The 12,302-nt window shown below is 40.8% G+C and overlaps 1 protein-coding gene across 4 annotated transcripts in view; it reads right to left on the bottom strand.

The window, feature by feature from the left end:
• Positions 1–235: 235 nt before the first annotated feature.
• tfeb (transcription factor EB) overlaps positions 236–12,302 on the bottom strand; it is a 29,062-nt gene continuing 16,995 nt past the window's right edge. For 2 of the 4 annotated variants that reach the window (XM_026348059.1, XM_026348056.1), the window contains exons 2-11: positions 11,444–11,548; positions 10,844–11,017; positions 8,945–9,043; positions 8,625–8,813; positions 7,870–7,959; positions 4,376–4,493; positions 4,072–4,128; positions 3,638–3,713; positions 3,387–3,543; positions 236–3,301 (exon numbers count right to left, since the gene is read on the bottom strand). In XM_026348059.1, the coding sequence (XP_026203844.1) occupies positions 2,729–3,301; positions 3,387–3,543; positions 3,638–3,713; positions 4,072–4,128; positions 4,376–4,493; positions 7,870–7,959; positions 8,625–8,813; positions 8,945–9,043; positions 10,844–11,017; positions 11,444–11,473 (1,563 nt within the window). In that variant the 5' untranslated portion in view covers positions 11,474–11,548 and the 3' untranslated portion in view covers positions 236–2,728. The remainder of the gene's footprint in view (positions 3,302–3,386; positions 3,544–3,637; positions 3,714–4,071; positions 4,129–4,375; positions 4,494–7,869; positions 7,960–8,624; positions 8,814–8,944; positions 9,044–10,843; positions 11,018–11,443; positions 11,549–12,302) is intronic. The other 2 variants (XM_026348058.1, XM_026348057.1) reach the window with 2 other exon arrangements.

Genomic DNA, 12,302 nt, shown 5'->3' with positions numbered 1-12,302 from the left:
TGAGATTGTGAGTCTCCATGTTGAGCAAGTTAGATATTTGATTGGCCTTCAAACTACTTGAGATGTCACAAAATTGCGACCTGAGATTTAAGGTGAAAACAGAAATATTCTCTCTTCAGCAGCTGCTTTGCGATTATGTGATAATTTTTTTTTATCCCCACACAAATAAACACTGTGATTTTGCAGGTTGCGACAATGGAAAAAACAAAACAAAACACTAAAGCCAGTCAATGGATTCAGCTAAAACATTTTATATTTTCATTCAAATCAGAGCCATTTTTCCCTGTGTAGTTTGCTCTGGAGAGCGTCCTCTAGTGGAAGAGTAGAGGAGGCCTGAGCTTCTCTTTGGAGTGTTGGCTGGGTGACAGTACAACAGTCAATCTGTGGCTGATGGAGAAAAGGCACAACTCCGACTGACAGACAGAGACAAATACAGTCAGCGATACGACACCATAGCAACCACCACTCCTCGGCTCAGTGTATATGTTCATACAAGTCTGTCGTTATCCCGGTCTCCATGGAAACCAAAGTCAGGGAGGAAGGTGAAAACACCAACCTGCTTCAGTCTGACCAGAACCACTGGTAAACTTTACATTCAGAAAATGAGCAATTAGAAATTTGAAATCAAAGAATCACCTACTCTCTAAGTCTGGCTCCAAAATATTAAGTTTAAACAGAGAGAAAAATAAAATCCAAATCATATAAAAATGGCATCTTGAATGTACATAATCTCATCATCTCTCTAAAGTTGCTTGAAATCTGAAGTCCTATAAATGGCTTTCCATGAAACACAGTGACATAAATGCTTTTACAGTGTTTCTGAAAATGGCTCTGAGAACAAAGGGTAGTTTTGGAATAAAATTGAAATAAAACTAAAACAACAAATACAGATAAAATACATTTAAGTGGCTTAGTGGCATAAAACATCTGAAATAAATCTTATTCCATAATTCTTCCATGTACAAAGTCAAAACAATAACATAGTTTCCAGTGCTTTGGGAAATAAAATAAAAACAAACCATAACGAAATAAAGAAAACAAACACTTCTTTTAATCAGAAAAAAAAAATCACCATCAAAGTTTTTTTTTTCTACCCTATCAGTAATGATCATAAGCTATTTCAAATCAAAGCCAAGGTCTATAACTCAGGATCCACCTCAACCTGCTCCAACAATCGCTGTAACAACAGAAGGCAGTGGGATAACTGTGGCAGTGGGCCTGAGCTTCACCTCTGCAGCTGGCAGCTTCGCTCGACCCATCAGGGGAGAGACTGAAGCACAGGAGACTTGTTAACACGCTGCTATGAAAACAGTCTCATATGCACACTGCACTATATATGTACAGTATGTGTATCTGTATCTGACCACTACAATGCACGTGTATACTAGGCCAGCACGTGCATGTTTAATGCATGCCTGTTTCTGACCCTGGTGAGACTGTGAATACATGTGCGGGTGTGGTAATGCTGTGATTTTGCAGTGACAGACTATCTTGTTCTTGATTTATTGTCAAACCTTGTCACACTACCTTTCCTTCACCTGGATTTCTAGTACCAGCCCTGCAAAGACACTTAGTGAGAATATTATTAAAGGTATAGCTCGTAAGAAAGCTAACTCTAAAGCATTTACAGGCATAATTAAGATAAGATATTAAGTCTAACCCCTGTCATGGCCATGAAAAGATGCCTATGAGGAGCAGCAGCTGCAAAAATCAAAAGGCACATTCATATGTGTTATTGCCCTGATGCAGTTCAGGTTAACATCTTGTTGTTCAGATGACACTCTTTCTCTGAAAAATATCAAATAGTTTTCTCTACTCTTTTTCAAAGTCAACCAACTTTACAGTGTCTTTGGAAAAATGCAGTGGGAAACGTTATAGGTCAAGAAACCGAGGGACAATTAAAATGACATTTATTGCATCAAGTAGGGTAGATGCGATGAATGAAAATGGCATTGCTGAAAGATGGACGATCCTTGGAGCCTTCTACACTGTCCATTTTAAAAATACACTTCAGCTTAGAAGGTTAACACAGCTAATGCTAGAGGCTAGAGCAAACGGTGGCATAACAAGTTGACAAACAGAACAAAGTGACTGGACTGCATCTCCTTAATATAAATTATGCATGCAGGACCATAAAGCTATTTCCATTTTATTCACTATCATCCATTCGATCATTTATGGTTACTGAAAGAGGTTGATGTAAAGGGGAAAATAACTTGTCCTCTATCAAGTGAGACCGTGCACTCGCTTGTCCTTGTATCTGATAACTTCAGTCTAATTAACTGCTGGTTTTTGTCCCTTGTTTAATTATGATTCAGAGCCACCTTTATGGAAACAAGGCCAAGTGTGCTATATACCTCCTGACCTGGCAGTGTTTCAAGCTGCTCAGTTTATCTCACATGCACTTGGCCGTGTGTGTGTGTGTGTGTGTGTGTGTGTGTGTGTGTGGTTTCAATATTTTCAATGTACTCACTGTGTGAGTGTTGTGTACCATCTTTTGCTTGTACTGTTAACAGATTATTGTAGCACAAGTGAGTGACATCTGTGTACTGTATGTTCAAACTGTGTGATGTGTTCAGGATGTGCTGCATGTTGTGACTGTGTGCTTGGTCAATATCTGATTTATTTCTGTTGTTTGTACTGTAAATGTGTCAAAGCTTCTGTTCACGTACCGTCACCTCCGTGTGCATGTGTGTGCTTGTGTTTGTATGAGCATGTGTATACGTGTCTACAGTATGTCTCCATCCTCTATGCTGAAGCTGGATCTGCGGCTGGAGTTGACCGAGGCTTCAGGGGACATTGCAGAGAGCAGTGGGTCTCTGCCCATGGGGGACAAGGGTTCGTCCATCATTAGGAAACCCAGCTCACCTCTCCTCCCCTGGACATCAAGTCCGCCCAGGTCACCCAGCCCCGACATGCCATCTGAGAAGCCGGGTATCCCATCGCACAAGTCCAGCGACTGGGCAAAGTCAAAGGGCTGGGAGCTGCCTACTGCTGGGAATTGAATAGGTGGCTGGGGCTGAAGGTGCTGGGGGAGTGGTGGCAGCTGCCTGGGCTGAGGCTGCGCCTGGCCCTGGGGGTGGAGGTGGTTTTGAGGAAAGAAGGGGTGCTGCTGGGCCTGAGGTTGAGCCTGGTTCTGTTGTAAATGCTGATGGTGATGGTGGGCTTGTACTTGGGGGATAGAAAGATTCTCCTCTGAGCTGGTCTCTTGTTTTATATATGGAGCCATCATGTCAGATGGATTCAGGCCAGAGGGAGAGGTATTGGGCAGGCCATGCAGATGCGCCTGCATCTCCAACTCCTGTAGACAGCGGGTGGAGGATGCGTCATCACTACCAATTAATTTGCTTTTTGTATGTTTCTGTGTACATGTCTGAGAGAGTTACCTGAATGCGTAGTAACAACTGTTTGTTGGCCATCTCCATCCTTTTGAAGTTGCTCTCCACCTCTCTGGTCCTCTGCACATCCTTCTGCATGCGTTTGATGTATTCAACTGACGCACGCAGTATAGTGCCTTTGTTCCAGCGCACATCACTAAGCGCACAGTAAAGTGCACACAGACAATTTCCAAACATAAGCAACTAGAAGTGGCTGGTTTTATACATATGAAAAATACAGCATAGAGATAGCAACTCACAGATCATTGGTTTTTGGTATCATGGTGCCCAGCTCTTTGATACGATCATTGATGTTAAATCTCCTCCTCCTTTCAACTATTGAAGATGAAAGAAAAGACAAAATGGTATTAAGACAAAAGTCCAAAGAAATCAAGTTAAAGTAAAGAAGAGAGTGCTTGACTGACTGCCACTTTTAGCACTACAAATACTGAATCATAATGCAAAGTACAAATACAGATCAGTCCATGTTGGACACGCACACACACACACAGTCACACACACAGTCACAGGCAATTACACTGAAATGCCAGAACAGCAGAAATGACCAGGTTAACCATCCACCCACTAGTTGCACTAAGTCAGCTAAATCAGCCCACGCTGTATAACTGTTTCTGGAAGGGACAAATTATGGTGTGTTCATGTGTGTAAAAAGCACGCTGAGGGAAAAACTTACTCAGATTGTGGTTATCTTTCTTCTGTCTCTCCTTGGCCATCGCACGGGCTTCTGTGTCTTTGCAATAACAAAAAGTGATTAACTAATGGCTGAAACTGTGCCACATCTCAACAGAAACTGTTTTCAGTGTCCACAAATCCCAAAACATAAATAGACAAGGCCTGGGTTCATATTTTAGATTCATTCAGTGACAAACAGTCTTCAATATGTCATTTTAATAGTAATAGTTTAGTTTGTATAATGTTTGTATAACTTCCTAGCTATCATCATTTCACTGCAGTTTACATAAGCCTGAGTTTCCCACCTGACAGTTCTCGTTTGATGGTGAGGTTGGCAGGACAGGAGTTACTGGTCATAGCAATGCCTGGCCCCTTCATTCCAGGACCTGTATACACGTCCAGGTGACTGCTAGACAGAGGGAGCTAGGAGAACACACACATGCAAACAGTCAGATGCACTGTGTGCACAAAATGTACATTTAAAAAAAAAAATAACACAAAGAAAATAATGATGTTCGCTGCAGACAACCACAGTTGTCTGTAAATGAACTGATTAAACATAATGTGGCATTCCACAAAATAAGCTTTACTTGTCATAAAACTTTTAAAAGGTAATCAAAATGTAAAAAGTTAAACTGAAAACACGTCAAACTCTTGTCAAATTGGTGCAGATCTCGACCATTTCTGAACGTTCGCTAGATGACTCATTTACCAGCTTATACAGCTCAGTAAGTGGCTTTGTGAAGTTAGTGTTCATGTTTAGTGTGCTATAAAGATCAGATAACAGGAGATAATGCAATAATATCACACTTAAGATATGACCTGCCAAACACACAGCAATGATTAACTATCACGCTATCTGCTCTTTATGGCTTGATTCTCTCCTCTATCTTCTCCAGCTCCTGAACACTTGTGAAGCTAGTGCTAACTCTTGCACTTTAGACGTTGTGTAACAGCAGTGATATATTTTTATAGACTCCTAAAAATACATGATTTACTTTTAATTGTAGAGTTTACAGAGTGCGGTCGAATTTTTATGCCTTTTTACCAACCGTGTCGTACGCCCTGAAGCGAGGGCAAATGTGACACTGCTAATGAGGCCTAGATAAAGAACTCAAAGGAAAAGATGCCTTATCTGCTGGCTACTGTGTGAGCTGGGAGATCAAACACATTCACTCACACACACACACACACACACACACAGACCTCTGCAGGTTGACTTCTGTATGTAAATCATATGCTCTGCTGAATTTTCACAAAAGATCTAAGATGAAGTGAAACTCTTCATGAGGAAGGAAGAAATTATATCGTTATGATTTAGAGCTGAACTACCTAGAAAAAAACCTGTAATATTCAGATGATTTTTCGATATTGATACACTATACTGTAAGTGAAGCTGCACGCTAATTGTATGTTAAAATGTTTAAGTGTGGGAAATTACATCTTCAATTGTCCAGTTGATCTTTATATTACTGAGCATCTCTAAAATCTGACTTAGTGACTAATTTCCAGAGCAAATATTAAAAATCAATCAGTGTATCGTGCTACGTTTCAGAATTACAAATAACACTGATATAATGCCTTATTCTGACATAGTTGTTTGACGTTATCTGCTGCCAAAAGAGCACACACACACACACACACACACACACACACACACACACACAGGAAGGCTTGCACTTCCCAGCCTTCCCCATTCTTCTTATTAACCTCCCATGCCCACCTTTCACCATACACCTTTCTAAGAAGAACTGGTGTAACTCATTTGATCAACTAAGCATGACTGGGACTCAGTGTGGCTCAGTGCAACCATTAGTTCACACACATTCACACACACTTATGAGTGGAACCCTTCACTCGTGCCTGGTATTCAGTGGTGTTCCCAGCTTTTACTAAACTTTGAGATTCCTCAAATTCCGTGGAGTTTTCCACTTTAATCCCCACATGGCTTAGCAGGTGAATTTTACTCACTAGTCTCCAAGTTGGGAATAAAGCTAGAATTTTAGTTTCCAGTGTATTGCTAACATGCTGCTGGCATCAGATATATGTTCTGATAACGTGACAATACTAACATACTGATATGTGCTTTGAGTTTCTCTTTCTTGAAATTTATTGTGCTAGTTTCCCACATACTGATCACCCAAAGGATTCATCAGTCACATAATCTAATCATTCTTTGTTATACATGTACACACACATAGAAACACACGCAAGTACAGTGATTAAACCAATCAACCACAGAGTAGATACCATCAGATAAAGCTAGAGGAGATTGCCTGGGTTTGTCTCTCTCTCACACACACACACACACACACAAATGTGAGGCAGTGTGTAAGACCACACAGTGTGTCTGAGCCTGAAGTCTAGACTTGCAAATATACATACTCCATATGCACTCACTGATCCCAAACATGATGCTCAACTCCAACTCAGACTCAAACTCATGCAAAATTCCTGATGTTACAGAGCATATTAACACCAATCCACACACAAATGTAAAACACTTGTTTCAAATTAATCTTTGCACACCACCACTGCTGTGTCTCATCTTGTAATCAGGGACCCGAGGCTGGAAATTAGAGCTGCCTCTGCATTAGTCCAAACTTTAGTTTACTGCTCAAGAGTAGAATTTTCCTAGCGCAACAATCAAACTCATTTTTAAACAGACAACTTGCAAACAACAACACTCCAGTATCTTACCAGCTGAATCTTTTCTCCTTCAATAACTTCCACAATCGCATAAGTCTTATTCATCTCCTTCATCCTCTACTCCTTGCCTCACTACGCTGGTGCCCTTTCTTCTTCTCCTCTCTCAGGAACAAGTAGCACACACAGCACTTCTCTCTGGCACTGCCGCCCCTGTCCCAGGAGAATGACCTTAGTAGCACCAATCCTGCCTTTCTTCTACCCCCGCTCCCCACCAAACAAGAGTGAACTTTCCCCTAACTGGACTTTCAGCCTGTTTTCCCCTTGCACAAATTGCCCTCACCCCCCTTTCCCTCCTCCCTTCTTTTCCTCCCCCTCTTCTTCTTCACCTCCCTCTCTCTCTGAGAGTCTTGTAAACAAGTTGAACTCTAACTGCGGCAGTTTAATTGTTAATTTTTGTTTGTTCCCTCAAGCACAAAGGAGTCCTCACTAATATGTCTTCCCTACAGTTGTTGCATATCTCTAAAGATGTTATAGATGGAATATTTAGTGTTTAAAGCCCTTTTTAAACTTCTGAATGTGTATCTGTGAGTTTGTGTTTGTGCATATGGATTAAAAATAAAAGATCAACAAGAAATCAGGTTTGGAGCAAAATTACAACGGCTGCATTGTAATGCTAAATGCTTAGTAGAGTCAACATGGCCAGGATTAACACACCATCCTTAATAACAACTGAAACCAAGGACACAAAGAGGGAGATGAAGAAATAAAGAAGCAGAGGAAGTGGTTGAAGGAACTGCTGAAAGGTAAGAGTAGTGATGAGTTGTCATATCCAACCCTGTGATTCATTTAACACAGACCGTGCCCAAATTAGGACCTTAAGGTTTTCAGAGAACTACATATTCATTTAACACAATACATGGAAATTCTTGTGTTGTACTTTAAAGGTGATGTATAAAAGTTGTATGTTCTATGTAAACCTATACAAAACGTACTTATAATACATTTTATTGTGATTTGTGATCTTTGAAGACTCTCAAACCAAATCATACGACACTAAATGAGCCAGTTGGATGCAAAGTACAGTAGTTATATAAAGGTCAACGAAACCACCTTATTGGTGGAGTAGCTCTTATGTTTAGGATCTACTTACTGTGTTTGGCATCTGGACAGGGTCAATATATGTCTGAATATCATCGTAATTGGACTGCATGTCAATGATGTCATCAATGACATCATCCATCTGGAAAAAAACGAGAAGCCATGTTATTTATTTGACAATGACCCCTAAAGTCTAACTTTAAAGCAGCACTTGTTTTTTTAATATAATGTTAGGTATTATCACTACTTGTACGTTTACTGCATCGCCTGACACTAGTGCCATATAAGCCTAAAGATAAACTTGTCTGCAGGTGCAAACACTCAAGAGACATGATAACTTCTATGTCATAGAGGCTAACCGGAGATGCAGATACAAGAGAGGTCAAACAATGGAAGCAGAGAAGTGGTCAAAGTCTGCAAGGTTCAGCTGTTTCCTTGTCACTTGTTAAGCTGTAATTACTGTTGCAAGGCCATAATGGAGCACTTAAATTCCAATGAAAGTTAGTGTCAGTTATTGCCAGTTAGTCAACACATCCATCTACTGTACACACCTACTGTACACACAAAACATTAACACCACTGCATTTACAAATGCTGCGCCAGCCTACACAGACCAATCAAATCATTATGATTCCTTCATAAAATGTGTGACTTTGGAGATAATATTCAATCCTCGTAATTTTATACAGGGGTGTAATTATGTCATATTCTAAGGATATTTGTTCAATATGGCTGTTGTAAATTGTACTTTATAAAATGTCTAGGAATAAATGTTTATGCCACGGTCTCCCGGTCGCCGGCATCTACCTCCTTCTCGTGGCTGGAACCAATGTTGAGCATGGCCATGGGGCTGTTGGGGGCACTGTTTCCAGACATGAGCTGCTCGGTGCGCATGTGTGGTGAGTGGAGGGGTGGGGGGGCAGACGCTGAACCCCCTGCAGGTGCCATGTTTGGGGGAGGAGAGGGTGGAATCAGTCCTGCTACTGCGTTAACTGTCTAGGGAGAGAGAGAGGACAGGTAATGATTGAGTTAATCACTGACAGGGTACTGACATACATTAATATACTACAATACTATGTGAATATCAACTGACATGCAGTACAGAGTAAAGGCATTCAGACAGGTACCTGTTTCGTGGCATAGGTAGTGGACAGGTATTCTTTCACCTGTTGCCTCCGAGACTGACGGATGTGATAGTCAGTAGGATTCTCGAGGTGGGTCTGTACCTGTATTAAGGATAGACGGTAAAAAGATTTGATTAACTCTCATTCAATTATTAATTTTGCACTCTGATCCAACTCTTTGTTCATGTTTCCTGTTAATGATTCCTTGGGATGAAGTGTGGAGACATAGGACATGCAGGCCTTATAGCTGTGATTTGGTGTTGCTGAAAGACAAATCTAAGCTAATGCAGTGACTGGTGGGGTAATTTCTGTGTCACAGGGATGACTCACCCCCCTGACTTTTACATATATTGAAGGTTGCAAAAACTTGGATTTAAAAAAATGACAAAAGTAGCATCTGTCAGCATTTCCATTTTTTATTTAGTCATTCTTATTGCTGGGTCTAAAATTAGACTTAATGCATGATGGCAGGTTATAGATTCACTAGTGCTAATCTGATGGGAGTAGCTCCTATGTGAAAACCACAAAACACTTATATGCACATATATTCAATAAATATATACATAGGTTATTGTCCTTCTCCAAATTATACCTATATAAAATACAAGACACACTTCATTATACTACGTACCCTAAAACACAGTAGCATTAAGTGAGCAGCAATGCCTCAAAGGGCAAAACCACAGTAAATCCTCTGGTGTTAGGGGCTGGCCTCATTCCCTCATATCAATGAGTAAAGCTCAGGGGGTGAGTGTGAGTTTACTCCAAAGATCTAAAGAGCAAAAGATTCAACTCATCAGCCCCTACGAGACCAGCCAGTTATATCATATCAACCAGAAATATTTCAATAAATACATATGTCCACTTATCCTCCCTCGTTCTAGTGTTTTAGTCAGAATTCTTCAACCTATCTAGCTCAGTTCTGTCAGCACACATGGAGTCCAAATAAATACAGAGCGGATTATGACAAGCTCAGAGGCCATGACGAACATCTCACTTTATCTACAACATGAAAGAAAAGACACTGACAACTCAACAGGAGATTTCATAAACACCATTCCACAGTGAGTAAACTGCTGATGCGGCAAGTTAGCAGTGAATACAAACTCAAGAAAATTAACAATGTAGAAGAACACAGGCAAGAACATAATGGAGTATTGCACAAACCCATAATGCACACCACAAAAGATAAGGACACAGGCATCTCAGGAATCGGGCGAAATGTCACCTCATCTTTATCTGTCCCAGTTTGATTCAGACTATCTGCGTCGTTTCTGTCTGTTCTATCACATAACATGCCAAACCTATCTTATCTATTGGTCTTACTCCCCCTTCTGTCAACCTACCTGCTTGCTGCACCACTATATTTTCTATGTCTATTTCAAATCTATACCTGATTGTTGTTTGAAAAGACAGGATGGCCAGTGAAGTGCCTGCTGCACCCTCCTGTCCTGTCTCCTAAGTAACATCGGAGTAGATTAACACAAGTGCAAAAGCTTCATGTCCTCCTGAAAACGCTCTAACCAAGATCTTTTCTTTCGTCCACCAGTCCCATAGTCAGATCTGTGTTGTGCTTCGTATTTGACTACACTGACCACATTCACACACTAACATAAGATAACATATGATAATTTAATTAAGTGATCAATGCAGGAAAAATGATTAGCTATAATTCTTCATTAACAATTTATCCAGCAAAAATGTGCTGCTGTTCTCTGTTTTTACATTACTGAAAACTCAATATTTTGACGACTTTAAAGATATCACCCTGGCTCTGGGAATCTGTGATGGACATTGCAATTTCATTGGCTAATTGAGCAACTGATTAGATAAGAACTCAACTGAAAACAAAAATAAAGACATTAAATGATAATGAAAAGCATCTGTTGTAGCCGTACTGACCTTAAGCACCTCAACAGGGACCTGCATGCTTTGGTAATGCTGTGGAGTACTAATGGCCGGGGTGGGTGCAGGTGGCCCTGCCATGCGTTGCTGCATGTACTGCAGGGCTGCATTCTGCTGCTGTTGGTGCTGCCGCTCACGCTGCTCCTCTTGCTGCAGCTGGTCTCGCATCAGCTGGAAAAACATATGCACACATTGATCACAGCAATACTCATTAAAACATTCTGGCCTATAAACTGACTTCAAAGGGCCACGCTGCTTCTGTCTTTCCTCTGCCCCTTTGCTTTTTTAAGAGTGTGCACAAAAAGCTGCCAGTTCGTTAGCAGCGAACAACTGGTGACTCACATCTATTAAAGTACCCTGTAAGAAAAGTAGGTACCGTATATAAATCCTAAAATATCCAAGGGCCATATAGTGTGTCCAAATGTATCAGTGGAAAACCTGGATGATGCAAATAGATGTCCTTCCAATAAATCTCCCACCTAAACACACAGACTAGAATATCTTCCTCTGCATTATACACTCAACCAGCAACACTACAAACAGACTGTGATGTCCATAGATAATAAAGAGGTTGTATGTATTGCAGTTGTGCTGTACCTGCATTCGCAGCCCAATGCGTGAGGCCATTGCTGTGGGGCGAGGGGGCAGGGGAGGGCGAGCCGATGTCAATGTACCACAGTCCAGCCCGAGAGGTAGAGGAAGCTGTGGAGAAAGAAAGAAAAAAATAATATAAGAGAATTAAAATCAAAGTGAAAGACAAAAGAATGGGGAAAATAAACAGAAGTGCAGGTCAATTTTAATCTGAATTTTGCAAAAGGTAAATCTCTATCAGAGGTCTGCTGTAATTCCCCAAACAAAAAAAGTACTGTATTTATCAAACACTTTTACCTCCACTGCCTCGATGTGGAGTTGTTAATGTGTGCATTAGTGACGAGAAGAGAGATGTGACAGGGGAAGGGGAAGAGTGCAAAATTGTGATGTGCTTTTCAAAATCTGTTTACTGAGCTGTATCTTTGTGGTTAGGTGCTCTTTACGTGCCTTGCAGTATGTTTGTCTAACAGAGAAATAGATTGTGAAGGTACTGCTCATTACTTCGAGACAAGAATCATGAACATAGCTTCATGCTAATTAGGACAGTATGTCCACTCAGTCAGTGGTCAGATGATAATAGGTTATAATAACAGCCTGACATAGACTCACCCTTAACTCCTTGGGAGTCAAGAACAAACAAATACTACAATCAATTTATTAACAGGACTGCTTGACTAAGTAGGTGCCCTCAGACAGACTGGCCACCTATCCGAGGTGTACCCCACCTCTTACCCAGTAATGATTGGACTGGCTCCAGTAGAACCTGAAAAGTGGATGGTTAAGACAGTCACTGCTCTCAGCCGGCATTGGTCAAGAAGTGACTGTACTGTTTCCATACATCTCAAATACAACAAGTAACAAATAA

The sequence above is a fragment of the Anabas testudineus genome, chromosome 5 (assembly GCF_900324465.2).
Source record: "Anabas testudineus chromosome 5, fAnaTes1.2, whole genome shotgun sequence".
NCBI classification, from domain to species: domain Eukaryota; kingdom Metazoa; phylum Chordata; class Actinopteri; order Anabantiformes; family Anabantidae; genus Anabas; species Anabas testudineus.
Note: the sequence above shows the minus strand (reverse complement) of the source record. Positions and strands in the feature narration are given on the sequence as shown.